Source organism: Oryza sativa, chromosome 3 (genome assembly GCF_034140825.1).
Source record: "Oryza sativa Japonica Group chromosome 3, ASM3414082v1".
Taxonomy (NCBI): domain Eukaryota; kingdom Viridiplantae; phylum Streptophyta; class Magnoliopsida; order Poales; family Poaceae; genus Oryza; species Oryza sativa.
The window spans coordinates 18,811,555-18,826,955 of record NC_089037.1 but is presented as its reverse complement, the minus strand read 5'-3'; the positions used below and the strand labels follow the sequence as shown (position 1 = coordinate 18,826,955).

General features: G+C 44.6%; 2 protein-coding genes across 7 annotated transcripts; both read right to left on the bottom strand.

Annotated features, from left to right (window-relative positions):
* Positions 1-604: 604 nt before the first annotated feature.
* Positions 605-2,302, bottom strand: LOC4333189 (U-box domain-containing protein 4-like). Its single transcript, XM_015761011.3, has 2 exons — positions 1,262-2,302; positions 605-1,172 (listed from the first exon to the last, which is right to left on the bottom strand). Exons 1-2 carry the CDS (start codon positions 2,231-2,233, stop codon positions 1,068-1,070), a joined length of 1,077 nt encoding a protein of 358 aa, XP_015616497.1. The 5' UTR covers positions 2,234-2,302; the 3' UTR covers positions 605-1,067.
* Positions 2,303-3,912: 1,610 nt separating this feature from the next.
* On the bottom strand, positions 3,913-13,833 carry LOC4333188 (pentatricopeptide repeat-containing protein At1g43980, mitochondrial). 6 transcript variants are annotated; one of them, XM_026024143.2, is made up of 8 exons: positions 11,586-13,833; positions 10,039-10,110; positions 9,854-9,903; positions 9,658-9,767; positions 8,243-8,500; positions 5,456-5,633; positions 4,842-4,952; positions 3,913-4,508 (listed from the first exon to the last, which is right to left on the bottom strand). In XM_026024143.2, exon 1 carries the CDS (start codon positions 13,540-13,542, stop codon positions 11,587-11,589), a length of 1,956 nt encoding a protein of 651 aa, XP_025879928.1. In that variant the 5' UTR covers positions 13,543-13,833; the 3' UTR covers positions 3,913-4,508; positions 4,842-4,952; positions 5,456-5,633; positions 8,243-8,500; positions 9,658-9,767; positions 9,854-9,903; positions 10,039-10,110; position 11,586. The 6 variants fall into 6 exon arrangements, with proteins under 6 accessions (XP_025879928.1, XP_066164879.1, XP_066164878.1 ...); XM_066308782.1 differs by lacking the exon at positions 4,842-4,952 and having other exon boundaries at positions 3,913-4,482; positions 9,663-9,767; positions 10,039-10,146; XM_066308781.1 differs by lacking the exon at positions 4,842-4,952 and having other exon boundaries at positions 8,243-8,941.
* Positions 13,834-15,401: the final 1,568 nt, after the last annotated feature.

The window sequence follows — 15,401 nt, the reverse complement described above, 5'->3', positions numbered from 1 at the left end:
CGACCGCGATACTTCGGGGGGAGGGGAGGGGGGTAATTCGTACTTTTTCCATCCTAATATTATCTCGTACTCCCTCCCTCCATCCCCTAATATAAGATATTTTGATATTTTGCTTGCACTGTTTGACCATTCATTTTATTAAAAAAATTTTAGAATTATTTTTTTACTTACTTTATTATCCAAAGTATTTTAAGCACAACTTTTCGTTTTTTATTTTTGCACAAAATTTTTGAATAAGACGAGTGGTCAAACAAAACAATTCAAGCAAAATATCAAAATCTGTTATATTATGGGACGGAGGGAGTTGATAGTTTATTCAAAAAATTTTTGAATAAGATGATCCATTGCCATGTCTTGAATGGAAAGGGAGTTGTCTAGGTATGGAAAGTGAGATGATTGGATGAAGAGAAATTTTTGAATAAGATGATCCATTGCCATGTCTTGACACTATATGTAGAATCTATAATGGATGGTATCTTCAAATTAAATTCCTATCCAAGTATCTCTCTTCTCTCTTCTTTTATCCACTTATCCTATAATTTTCATTCTTACCTTTTATCCACTTATCCTATAATTTTCATTCTTAGTTATTGTATAGAGATGGTTTCTTACATGAGAAATGATTTCTTCATCTTTTTACCTCTCTTCTCATTAACTCTATTGCCACATTATATTTTTGCTTATGTGGTAATGTATTTAATACTATGGACACTGGATGACAAGGAGGGTTGGAATGGCCTAATGAGATACTCGTAATACTATTTACATAATACACACCTAGTAAATATTATACGCTAGTACTAAGGGACTGTTTGGTTGGTTGCCACACTTTACCACGCTACACTTTAGTTATACCACAATTTCTTAGGTATGTGTTTGGTTCGCTATAGCAATTATGTCATGCCACACTTTTATAGCCTGGGACCCACATGCCATACTCTCAAATTCAAATTTAAAGCTAATTTTGCCACACTTATGATCAACTATTTCTAAGCCACACTAGTGCCACCATCCCTCAACTAACCTAAACTTAGTTATGACAAGGCTATACATTAACCAAACATCCCCTAATTACAGAGACCGGCCGGCAACCTTGAAGCCGCCACCGACGGCCGCGCCCGCAACAGGCTCCCGCTCCTCGGCTGCCGCAGCAACCCGACCAACACCTCTGCCTGCCAAAAAAAAAAAATCCACCATTCCATGAGAAACGAACACACATGACATGACGAATTGATGATGGAGTACGTAGTACGTAACGTACCTTGGCTCTGAGCTTTGGTCGCGCGTCGGATGAGTGGGAGAGCGCGACGAGCGGCGGGATGGCGCCCTCGCGCGCGACCATGGTGCGGTAGGCGGCGTTGTCCTCGCAGACGTGGAGGAGGCACAGCGTGGCCATCTCCTTGTGCCGGGGGGTGCCGCCCTCCACCATCTCCACCAGCACGGGGACGCCGCCCTCCGCCACGGCCGCCGCGCGCCCCTCCGCGGTGCCCACCAGCGCGTGCAGCACGTACGCCGCCTTCTCCACCATCCCGCGCTCCGGCTCGCCCATCAGCTCCAGCAGCGCGCGCACCGCCCCGGCCTCCACCGCGCGGGGCCCGTTCTCCTCCGGGGCCCCGCTGCACAGCGCGTACAGCGCCGTCGCCGCGTCCTTCTTGCCCCGCGCCCCGCCCGACTCCAGCAGCGACACCAGCACCGGCACGGCGCCCGCGCGCCCGATGGCCGCCGCCGCTGACCCGTCCAGCTGCGCCAGGCGGAGCAGCGTGCAGGCCGCGTTCTCGCGCGCCGCCGGGGACGCGGCCGACCTGAGCGCGCGCACCAGCGGGCCGACCGCGCCGGCGTCCACGACGGCGCCCCTGTTGTCCTCGCGGAGCGACAGGTTGAGCAGCGCGGTGACGCCGTGCTCCTGGAGCAGCGGGTCCGGCCGGGACAGCAGCGCCACCAGCGGCGGCAGGGCCCCCGCGGCCACGATGCGGAGGCGGTTGTCCGGGCTGTGCTTGGCCAGCAGGCGGAGCTCCATGGCGGCGCGGCGCAGGTCGTCCAGCGACGACGCGGGCGACTCGAGCTCCTCCACCAGGGCCGCGATGGCGCCATCGGTGGCGCAGGGCAGCGGCGGCAGGCGGTGTATCCCCGTGCCCTTGGGGGACGACGAGGACAGGAGGTCATCGCCGTCGGAGCAGGTGGAAGAGTCGCTGCTGTCACTCCGGCGCGGGGAGGTCGACGCGTCGGACTCCATCAGAGATCAACGGTGATGTTGTGTTTTGGCCTTTTTGGTGACTCTCACTACACCAGTGGGCTCTGCTTCGGGTTGCTCTGCTCGGGAGGAGTATATATAGTACGTAGTACAGGTTCAAGTGACACGTGCGGTGGGGCCCGGCGCGTACGGGGGTCACGTGAGGGGGTGCGTGGGCGCGCGACACGTGCGGCGGGTGCCCAACTGGCGCCTGGCTGGATTCCGTACGTGGAGCCAACATGGACTCGGTCCGGTCCGGTCCGTGCGGTGCGCGGTGGGCATTTGCCAAATTGCCATTTTGGGGAGATAGCTAGCGCGCGAGCCGTTGTTCGCCGTGCAGTGCAGTGCACCTGGTGACCTGGAGGATCGGAGGACGTTGGCGCGTTGCCACGATTGTGTTACCTCGTCACATCCGATAAACAAGCCTGCAGTACGCATGCGCATACACCAAAAACAACCCACATCTATCGCAACGTACACGCGTGTCGCGCCCTACTACTTCGGTGAACTAATTATCAATTTCTATCAGAATACTGTGTTTTTCCTATTTCTCTATTTTTTCAACCCTGCGATTCAAAGAGACCCTTAAGGGTGTGGCTTGCTGAGGCTCACCGCCTAAATCTAACTTTTTTGATGAGGGTTAACCCATCGCCGAAAATTTCTTGTATATTTTTGAGCAAGGACGACCTATATTATAAAATTTTTAATCAAAGGCATGCCCTATATGTACAGAGATGGGGTTTTAGGTAATACCATAATACCTGGTGTTATAATTCAAAAGTCGAGTTATAACCCGACCTAAAATATGGCGTTATCTGAAATTTATTTTTTTGAAAAAAAGAATGGAGAACCAGTATTAGTTTTTATTGGCATACTCAATTACATGGGAATATGTAATGGGTCCAGCTCACCAGCCCTTTTTAAATAACAGGCCCAAGAACAAACTGAGAGAAGTTGCCCTGTCGGGAATGAAAAGTGAGAAGCTTCGGCAGGCGCTTTCTGAAAACGCGGCCGCGCGCTTTCTGAAAAACTCAGTCCTGTATGACTTCTTCGTAACCTATGCCCAAACTCCAAAGGCACATATGCAAGCTAAAACTACAGTACTGTACGACTTTTTGGTAACAAATGTCCGAAGGCACATATTGTAACCTAAACTTGTCAAGGTGCACGTACAACCTACGTCACTAAGAATGGTAAGGAGCACACATACATGTCTGATGGCAGAAAATAACAGCAAAAGATACTACTCCCTCCCTCTCCGTCTGCTAATATAAGGGATTTTGACATTTTGCTTGCACTGTTTGACCACTCGTCTTATTCAAAACATTTGTGCAAATATAAAAAACGAAAAATTGTGCTTAAAATACTATGGATAATAAAGTAAGTCACAAATAAAATAAATAATGATTCCAAAATTTTTTGAATAAGACGAATAGTCAAAAGGTGCAAGCAAAATGTCAAAATCTATATTAGGGAACGGAGTATATTACAGCAAAAGTCTCAAATAAAAAGATGAAGGGCATTTGTGATTTAGTATCTACTCCCTCCATCCTAAAATATAAGGGATTTTGGGTAAATGTGACATATCCTAGTACTTGTCTAGTAGTACTAGGATATGTCACAACTACTAGGATATGTCACATTTACCTAAAATCCCTTATATTATGGAACGGAGAGAGCACAAAGTTATTACATCAATCAATAAATGAATACTAGAGTCTGGCAAATTCTACAATTGTCCACATTTGAATCATTGTAGGAGTACTTCACTGCAAGTGTGTACAACCAAACTAAACATGGTTAATTATGAGATATGAACTACCATGTACCATCAAAGGTCCTGGTCTCCTGGTTAATTAACCATCACAGGGGCTCCCTGCCCTTTCGAAGGATTCCCTAAAAAAACTAAGTTGGTTTTGAGGACTTCAGAATTTTGCCCAGATTTCTGTAGTGTTCTAAAAATTCTAGAAAAAATCATGAGTGCTCCTTAGTGACTCCTAAGCCAATGGAAGTTTCATAATTTTAAACTTGTGTAGCCACCTGTAGAAATTCGCAGAGGACCTGTGTTGAAAAAGTCGAGCTTAAAGACCTTCTTGCCTTCTGCTGGGCAGAACATTGGCCACGGCAAACCCATGTCAGCCAAAAACCCTGCACTGCACAGAAACTCACTGCTCCACTCCAGGCCATCCTCACCGGCTCACCATTTCCCTCTCACTGCTAGTCCGGTCCCACCTGCAGAGGTCGTCCTCCACCTAAAACTGACACGTGTCAGCTCCAGCTTCAGAAGATTGACAACCAAGGATTCTTATTAGTACAAAAATGCAGGAATTTTTTGTTTGCAGTTCTTTTATTGATTTAACTATGAAAAGTCCCTAAGAGAAACCAGAGACATGAGCAATTTAAAGTGAAGCCTGAAATGTCCTCAACATGATTCTGCTGATATGCTTGGAAGCAGCTACATCACGTCCTAGATTTTGTTACACATTCAGATTTGATGATTGCAGGTTTAGAAATCTCTGTCAAAATATGTAACTCCACTGGTGCAATGAAGTACTTTGAGAATTTTGACACATCTGCGTATGAAGTTTACATACTGAAGTTCAAAATGTACCTTTTTCTTAATCTGTCCATCTGCTAGGAAGAAAGAATCCACCAGATATTAAACTCATGTCACACATACCATTATCTAAAGGAACAAGTTCATATTTATCTCCTGCATGTACTGATAAAAAAAGTTGATTATGGTTTTCGTAAGTAGTACAACAAACTTATCTAAATGTGTTTCTTGCCTTCATTAACAGAAACAAAAAAAATCTGGCAAATGAATGGAAAAATATAACAAACCAAAGGTGCAGTGTGGTTTGAACAGGGTATGTTCTCTAAATGATGCACACAAAACGGAAACCTTTTTCACAAATGGCTATACACATCAATTATATCTAAATACATGTGTTGGTCAAGAAGTAAATCAACTGGAATTGTGTTCGGCATATGAGCAACCAGGTATCAGCTATAGTCTGCATGGCAGGTCAAACTAAGTTGTGACAAACCTGGGTTTCCAATTTTTTGTCAGGGCAAATCACCATCAGCATTAGGGAATGTATATTATGATCTATGGGCTCATTGCCTCAAAATCCTTAATCAAAATGACACACACTGCTACACAAATGAAAGTGTAATGAAATTTCACTGAATCGGAACTGCAATATGATTTTATTGAATTACCTGTCGTTCTCAATGATTATTGACCTGGAAGGCCCATATCTTGTGTTGTTCATCTACTACTGAATGTCTCTGTCACCCATGGTGAGTGAGTTTAGTGGATAGCCGGATAGGGGGTCATGGCAGCAGAGTAGTCACCACGGGTGACCAAGTGAAAAGGCGAATCAATGCTCGATGAAGACTGCACCATCAAAAGCACTTCTGCGTTACAAGGGCAACAAAAGAAAATTGTTCCAATGGCCAGAAAAAGAGTCCATGGCATGTAACTGCAGATTGGCGATGACTGATTCAATGATGAACAGATTCTAGTTGCTACTCAGTGATACAAGTCAGTAAAGATGGATCGACTATATCTATCGAAGATGAACATGAAATCCTGAAGAAACTGAAAGGGATAAAGAGATATGCATCACCTGGACCGGATGGCCTCAACACAGTTCTACAGATCAGTTTGACCCTGGATAAACAAAGATGTAGTTTTTCTTTTCTTTTTTTGGCAGCACTTCTAAATTACACATAACATTCAGAACACTCTAAACTCGACTTTCCATTCCTATGAAAAAGAACCCTTGCGGCTTTGGTATTAGTTATATATGTGTGTTCCTTTATTTAACCTGTTCTATATGCAGACACATAACTATGAAATTCTGCTATTGCCAAGTTTTTAAATAATTGATATTAATCCAGCCTCTACATCCAAAGATGCATCCAGTATGCAATTGCCAAGTTCCGGCATAGTGTTCAGACTTAAGGATTCAGATTAAATGGAACATTATGGGCGCATGTGCCTAAAATGAATAATTCCTTATTGCATTACCGCTCCTTATTCCTTTCTATAGGCATTCCTTACTATTTATAGTACTTACTTTCTATAGGCATCATAACAGGGATTTGAACAGCATGAAGGAAAAAAAACTCTCAAGGCAGGGATAAAACACAGTACCTTAGGACAAAAGTTTCGCCAAAACCAAAAAAGGATGGCTTGATAACTAACACCATAATTGTTCACTAAAAAACAAACCTCAACATTACAGAACTACATAACTCAACTTCATAACTACTAGTAATATGCATGTGCTAACGCTACGATTATATTTTGAAATGAAAATGACATGTTTCAAAATTGTAATAATTCCATAGATGCACAAGAAATTTAGTCCACAAATGTTTTTCTTCACATCGTAAGTGTCCACATCAAACTAATGTCGCACAAAAGAAAAACTATCCAACATAGTTGCGAGCCAAATGGCATGTGAATCCTATCTTACAACTAAATTCTAAAGCTTAATATGTAAAGATGCCACATCATCATCCACTACAATTATTACATTTAAACATCGCAAGCATGCTATATTATCTATATTTTTATAATTATTAAATTTTAGAGCTTTTAAAATGCAAGCATGTTAAATGATCATCTACCCTATAATATCCTATATACCTATATAGTTTATCCTTAGTTAATTTTACTTTTCTCTTTTCTCATTAAGCCATATCACATCAATTGCTTTTAGTCTTTAGATGATTAATTTATAGTCCAAATTATCTCTCTCCTTTTCTTCTCATTAAGTCATATCACGTCAATTTTCTCTTGTTTTTAGCCCTTAGATGATTAATCTATAGTCAAAACTATCTCATTTTTTCTTCTCTCATAAAGCCACATCACCTTACTTTTACATTTGAATCATCATTGTATATACTATTTATATTTAAATTATCATAAACCACATCAACTTACGTAAGCTTATGTTGTTTAGGCTATTTTACATATTATTTTTACTTATTATTATCATACTAAACTCCCGCAGTAATGCTAGAGGTTTCACCTAGCAGTAAAGAATGTTATGAGCAGGCAATAGTACACGGTTTCCTCCATAATGGACATTTGTACATCCGGACAAAAAAAGTTCAAGATAGATAAAATCATGTGTGAATTGGACACAAATAACTCGCATGTCGTCCCTTCATAGCATATCTCCCATATTCTCACTACTGAATCTTTGATCAAATTTCACTTGTTCAAAGCCATGCCAATAAATAAGCGCGAGTCAAACGTACATATCACCATTCTTCAGGATCAACAGAGATTTTCGATAAAGAGAATACTGTTCCCTTCCCTGCACTTCACACAATCTCCCCAATTCAGTTTAATTAAAACTTATAACACACTGATCTGTTCTGAGACAAATAGAGGAAAATAAGTGTAAGTAACTGGCCATAAGTGTACTTGGGTCGATGAACCTCCTGGTTATATTCTAAGCACTTTGGCAAACGATGTAACAATGTTTAATGATCAATAAAGCTAGCCGAATGGCATTCCCTCAAAAAAAAACTGGCCATAAGTGGAGGTGGAGCTCATAAGGGAAAACACAAAATATCTAGTAGTAGTATCTTACAATCCAGAAAAAAAAATCAATAGAGGAACATGTAAACATGGAAGAAAATTTTGATTTCACAAGTTGCATCTATTGGAACAGGTACATAGGTAGAAAATATGACTGACAATGCTGATCATTCATACACCAGTCAGTTGTTCATGTCAAGCAATGGAACGAGTCACTATTTGTCTTTAAAATAGTCTACCAAAAACTGAAATTCCCACATGAATATATTCCTTATCTCTAAAATGATCACCATTTTCTTTAACTTTTTATATGATAGTAATAAAGCCAGATAGAGCACACTTTTTGCAAGTGCTTCATATTACTCATTTATCAGCAAATGTGATGCATGGAGAAGATAAACAGATAGTACTTCTTAACTTGTGAGAAGTAATATATGTCATAGTACCTCTGCCTTTATCTCGCAACGTACGTATAGCTGCATATGCCTTATCCTGAGCTCACCAGTAGCACAGCTGCACAGGTTCCAATTATCCCATGGCAGAGGGCTATCCCGGTTCAAGCATCTCGTCATATTTCCCGAATCTTTCCATCATGCCTACTGTTAACTGGTTCATTAATACACAGCAGAGCAACTTGTCTACTGCTTCCCCCAATTTTCCCATTTTGATGTATGGCACGCAACAAGCTCAACAGTCGTCACTTTCTGATAGAAATTAGTATAGTCAGTCACTGTTTTTTTCATGCAAATTATGTGTAAAAGGATTGAGAACAAACAGTATCAAGACCTAAAAAGGTTTAAATGGATACAAAATTCAAGAAATAAGAAAAACTTTTTTGCATCTTGGAATATACTGCTTTTGTTATTGATCCAGCCACTGATCTTTTCATTTGTCCATCAGAATCCAGTTACTAACATGAGCCACTGATCCACCTGATTGAGTAAAGGATATATATGCTTCCTCTCTACAAAATGATGGGCAAATCTCCTACGTAATCGAGAACAAAAAAGTGATTTGTGCCTCCTTTTATGTACTTATCATTTGATCCTCTGATTACAGGACGGGATAAGTCCATCCATCAAGAAAAAACAAGGCACACGCCAATTTCATCCGATCATCAGACAAGAGCTGGTTAAATTTAAGGCCTGAATTTTAATCATACAAAAAATCTGTTAACTCACTGGTGTAAATGGCATATAACAAACAATTAGCACATATCACTCAATCCTAGAGGGGAAAAAACACATGAGCTTAACCACTGATCATCAAATGAGCTTCAGTTGTTAGAAACGAAAATCCAATAAAATTATAGATTGATACTTTACACTGAAATTAAATGTACTGTTTAGTAATAAATTCACTTAAGCACTCATATAAGAAGCAAATTATAGCGACAAGGGACAATAACAATGTAAACTTCAGGATTGTAAATTTCAGATGGCCCAGTAAATATTAAAAACAACAATATCATTTTTTTTAATTTTCATTTCAGCACAGCGATTCAGCAATCTGACTACTGTTGGTGATCTAATGGAGAGCGGTGACCAACTCAGCAGTTCGACCATCATGAATTGGTTGTAGAGTTTTTTTTTTAGATAATCAAGTGAGTCATATTTGCATTCCGCACTCCACTGCTCACCTATTCACTGTCTATCAGTATGAAAAATGGAGCCACTCTATGGCGAGGAGAACCAAATTGCACTGGAGATGATATCATTAATTACCTATAGCTACAATGATATAATTGCCCTGAGTAAGCATTACATCGATTGCCTACCGTGCAATGTGCATACGGGAATCTAGATAATCATTAGGCAATAGCGCATGGGAACTGAAAAGGGGAGGAGGCGCGATATTGAACCTGACCACATGTCGTAAGGTTCAGTGAAGTCAGAGGCAGCTACAATTCATTCCAACCTGAGGCTTGGCAACATCCTGAATTTGTAGTGCGACGGTAGGAATGGCGAGATCCTGTTTAGAAAAAGAGAGGAAGTAATGTTTATTCTTCTGAAATATAAAGTCGGAATTTGAGAAATCAAAATGGAACAATCCACTGCCTTTCTCCTTGCCCTGATTTCCACTGCCCTTCTCCTTGCAAAAAAAAGTGCTGCACAAAAATCAAGTTAAGTCTTCATTAAAAATGATGAGAAAACCAAGCTTAAAACGTGAATGTAATTGCAGTGAATGAAGTTACAGTTTAATTGAAAAATGCAAGGAAGACACTGATTAACTTGATTATTACCTTTAAGTCCTGTTCTAACTCCATCACTAACTGCATCCCCTCAATGAGCACGGCTCAAGATCCATGGCGGACCTGCTCCAACAGGGGGGGACCACAAGCACAGCAGAGCTATATGTTATTCCTTCAATTAGTGAGGCCCGGTTTCACCAGTCAAAACAAAAATAATGAAGTGCACCATGTAAATTGCTACATAGAGTAGTGTCTCAAATCCAAGTTGCAATCTTATACAAATCATAACAAAGACTTGAGAGGCATTTTTGTGAAGGGATAAAAAGGTGTTAGGCAACCAAAGCAGAATACTTATATATCAGATTAACCATTTAATCATATGAGATCCAACTTATATATGCTACCAAAAGTTTAATCTATACTACAGATGCGTACTGCGCACAGATATGCAATAATCTAGACAGATGCAATAGGACATATTTGGCAATCTCCCCGAAATTCGAACTGATTTCATCTCAGGATTCAGATGAGAAAAGGGAGAATGTCTTTGTACCTCTAATGCGGTCCAGTTTGGCTTGATCCGCCACCTGGCTTCATAAAGCCTTTGTTTCATGATAGCAACGTTCACAATTCACATGTACCCATTATTCAATTAAGTTGCCCCGAGAGAAGATCAGGAGAGGATGACCCATCAGAGGAGGCGAGATTGGCGGCGCCGACGGCTAAGGGGGAGGGAGGAGGTGGTCAACCTGACATGTGCCGCCTAGAAGACGGCAAGGTGGCGATCTGTGGTTGTTGCACAGGGACGGTGGTTAGGGCGCGGCCGCCAGCCACTCGAAGCACCGATCTTTCGTTGGCGGAGATGGCGGCGGCTGAGGGATTAGGGCGACAAGGAGGCGCCCTTGACAGTACGGCGGAGAGGCGATGTCGCCCCTGACCCAACGGCGACGAGGCATCGCTTGATCCGCGGCGCCGGTGGTAGCAGCAGCGCTTCCAGATTGGTGATGGCGGCAGCGCGGGAGGGGGAAGTGACGGGCGGCGAGAGAGAGAGAGGAGGAGATGGCATGGGCGACGGCTAATATGGATAGAAGGTCAAATTTCGGGCAGAGAGGGGAAGTCGTGGGGAGAGGGATCCATTGGTTTGCGAGATGGAGAGGTGGGAGCAACGAGAGGCGTTTGATCTCAGTGAGACGATCCGGACTGATCAATGAGGAATAAGGAATGTAAGAATGTGTTGGTGAATTATAGGGTAGACTATGGCTTAGTAACCAACGTCAAAACTGAAGCCACACCCGGAGTTTTAAATCATTCCAGCTTCTGTTCCCAGAAACCCAGCCATGTGCCATGTTAAATTTAGGTTAAGATCAACTAAAAAAATAGATTCAGATTTGAGGGTATGGTGAGAAAAGTAGTTTTGATTTGTACGATAACATTTTATTTACTAAAGTTATCTATCTATCTATCTCTCTCTCTCTCTCTCTCTATCTCTATCTCTATCTCTGCCACCATAAAGTTAGAATAATACTTATCAACCTAAATTTAGATTGGTGAAAATAAGAGATGATCTCAATAAAAATGTAGGTTTTTCATCCATATACCTCATGGAGAATAATCACAGAACAGCTGATGATGACAAGCTGATGTCTCATTGTTATTGGGCTCTTCTTGTGATATAAATTCAAAACAGCAAGGAGCATATCTGTGTTCCATCATGTCCCAAAACAACAGATCTAACACTGCATATGTAGCCTCTTTACCATGATGCAATATTTGTTCAGAAGTAAACACATGGATTCGATTCTTGGTACAGATCCAACTACATTCCTGAACTTCCTTTGACCCCTGATCTTCCATTGACCTCCACATCCTGGCCATGCTTTCCCACTTACATCTGGCACCATAAGATTGAGCCAGAACAACATACGGTAGTGAGGATCGAGGCTTCAATTTCGTCATCTTTTCTGCAATCAATTCTGCCATGCGAAAGTCCCTTTTGATCAATGAGGCCTCAAGAACATTGGATAAAGCAGCAACAATACATTTTTGCAACTTGCTCTCTACAAAATCTACTGCCTCTCCAAGCATTCCTGCACGGCTTAACATGTCAACAACACATGTGTAGTGCTCCACACCAGGAACAATATGGTATTTGTCTTCAAATAGGGAAACCATTTTTATTCCTTCATTTACAAGACCTTCAAAGCTACAAGCAGATAAAACACCAGAAAGTGTAATCCTGTCTGGTTGGATATTACACTTCAACATCTGCCGAAACACTTGAAGAGCTTCTTTACCTCTCCCATTGTGTGAAAGACCAATGATCATTGTATTCCACAATACCAAATCCTTGAAACTAACCCTGCTGAAGATTTTCTTGGCATGTTTCAAGGAAGCTAATTTGCAGTACATGTCAACAAGCGCAGTAGCAATGATTAAATCATCTTCAAGGCCAAGTTTAAAAATCAGGGCATGAATTTGAGTGCCTTGTTCCACCAAACCAAAACATGAACTCCATCTCAGCACGCTCGCAAAAGTAAACCCAGTTGGAAGAATACCATTTTGCAGTGCCATCGTGAAAAGACCCAGAGCTTGCTCCATTAATCCACTCCTAGCATAGCCTGATATCATTGCATTACACGTTTCAGAGTCCCATGTTGCCATTCCTTTGAAAAGATAAACAGCATCAGCAAGTCTGTCAGATGCACATAATAGGCCAATAACAGCACTACAAATGAGAGAATTTCTAAGGAGCCCCATTTTGACACAGTGGGTCAACAACTGGTCACCCTTAGACGAATCCTCAGCATCTATGCATGCACTGAGCACTGTGGACAAACTGCACTCGTCAAAAAATAATCCATGGCTCCTAATCATCCGGAAACACTCAAAAACCTGACGTCTCTGGCCATCATCCCTGTACACTGACATGACGGAATTCCAAGAAACAATATCATGTCCATTCATACTCCAAAACACCTGCACTGCATATTCCAAGAGGCCGACACGCCGATACATATTGATGAGTGCATTGCCGACTACAGAATTCTGATGTGCAAAACAGTGGCGGACAGCAGCTGCGTGGACCTGCACCCCATGACGAGCAACCCGAACAGCTGACAAAATAATGGAGAAGGTGAAGCCGCTAGGCCTGACGCCTGCCTCCAACATCGTCCAAACGAGGCTTAACGCCTCATTGTTGCGCCCACCGTCAATGTAGCCTGACATCATGGAGTTGTAGGCGACGGCATCCCTGTCAGGCATTTCGTCGAACAGCCTGCGCGCGGACAGGAGATCGCGGGACTTGAGCATGGCGCCGAGGAGGATATTGCGGGAGAATATGTTGGGCTCCGGCGCGTGGCGGAGCACGGCGACAGCGGACGGGGCAGCGCCGAGGCGGCAGTAGGCGGCTGCGAGGCAGTTGGCAAGGAAGACGGGCCGGAAGAGGCGGGAGGATTTGAGGAGGTGGGCGTGGAGCGCGGCGGCGGTGCTGAGGGAGGCGCAGCCAGCGAGGAGCGCTGAGAGGGTGGAGATGGTGGGAACGGGTGGTGGAGGCATGGTGGCGGAGCGGCTCGCGCTGCCATTGCCGGCTCGGCGACGCTGGCCCTCCGATGGGTTTTGCACTTCTGCTGCGGCCGCCGTTCCTCCACGGCCTGCCTTCGTCCCGGCCTCCCTGCAGCCAGCCTGCGCCGCCGCCGCCTGCGCCAGAGCCCGAGCAGCGAGCTCGGAGCGCCGCAGCTGCGCGCGCCCGCCGCCGCCTGCCGCCTGCCGCCTGCCCGCCTCCCGAGTCACCGGCCGCCGCCTGCTCCGTGCCTAATGAGGTGGGAGCCCAAGAAAAATAGTTTGCTTACTTATTGGGCTATTTGAGGCTTTATTTATTCGAAAATGATATACATACGACCTATTGTCCGGCTACCTGTATGACTCTGGCCACAAGGAAAGGCACAGACGGCAAAAGTCTCACTCCGTAATAGAATCTGACATGCGTAGTGATACCGTAACAGAGTCGGACGCCAGTCGAACGCTGGAGTCGTATGTATAGCAGCGTTCTTATTTATTTTATCTTTTACTAGCTCCGCCTCAGAATATTTGTCGTTAGCTTGTTTAGCATATATTAATGTTAGGAGAAAAAGACTATAATATCTCTTAATAAATAATATATAGTTGGATTTGGGATGGTGATTAGGGGTAGAATAGGAGGTAATACATATGCGACATTCAAAGTATATATATTTATATATTAAAAAAATTAGGTATATGAATACTCTTGGATCTATAATGGGCCTGCATATGGAGGTGGGCTGGATCTTGAATGGGCCAAACTCCAAGTACTTTGGCTAACTAACGTAGAAGATTAACGTGGAAGAGATCAAAGAAAGGAATAAGTTCATCTGAGGTCCCTGAACTTCTCAACGAATCCGATTTTCGTCCTTGAACCCCAAAACCAGATATAACGGGTCTCTCAACTATCAAAACCGGTACAGACTAGGTCCCTCGCCGATTTAGATGATGGTTTTGGTTGATGTGGCACCTACGTAGCTATTTTGACTCGGTCTTCATCTGACGTGGCATTGACGTGGCGCTTACGTGGCAATTTGATTTGAAAAAATAATAATACCCATGGGACCCACATGTCATTTTCACACAAAAGATAATAACAAATGGTGGGGCCCACGTGGCTCCCACATGTCATCCTAAATCCCATGCGGCTGCTGCTGCTCTTCTTCCTCCTTCGTTTTTCATGGCGCGGCTCCTGATGGAGCGCGGTGGGGGGAGCGGCATGAATGCCACCGCGGCGACGCTGTGGCAGCGGACTCGCGGGAGGACGCCTCCTAGCCAGCAGCGGAGGCGGTGGTGAGCGGCACCTCTCCCTCCCATGGAAATCCGATGTCGAAGTCCGAGACCGACGCCGACGCGGTGTGGCGCCCACGGAAGCGGAGGCAGGCGGGAGCTCCGGAGACGGGGGTCGTACGGAGGGGCGCGGAGGGCGGGGTGCGCGTGGAGGAGGGGGAGCGCACGGGGGGTGGGGGGAGCCTGCTGTGGAGTCGCCACGGCCCATGGGTAGAGGTGGGGAGGGAGACGAGTGGATTCGCCATGTCTCAATCACTCCGACCACCTCCCCTGGCGCCGTGACCTTCCGCAAGTCCCGCCCCAACGTCGACTTCCTCTACGCCGAGCTCACTGCCGCCATCGCCATCCCCAGCCGCCAGCGCATCGCCGTTTGCCTATGCCGACGCCCTCCCTTTCTCTTGCATCACCGCCGTCGCCGCCGTGCCGTCGGCCGCCGAACCACCCGTGGCACTACCCCCAACCTGCCCAGCGCTCCCGCCGCCGATGCCCTCCCCTTCTCTTGCGCCGCCACCATCGCCGCCTCGCCAGCCGCCGCCGTGCCGCCAGCCGCCGAACCTCCTCGTCCC

Coding starts and splice junctions, on each gene's coding strand:
- LOC4333189 (XM_015761011.3), bottom strand. CDS start 2,233: ATGGAGTCCGACGCGTCGACCTCCCCGCGCCGGAGTGACAGCAGCGAC. Junction 1,173..1,261: donor GACCAAAGCTCAGAGCCAAG/GTACGTTACGTA, acceptor TTTTTTTGGCAG/GCAGAGGTGTTGGTCGGGTT.
- LOC4333188 (XM_066308782.1), bottom strand. CDS start 13,542: ATGCCTCCACCACCCGTTCCCACCATCTCCACCCTCTCAGCGCTCCTC.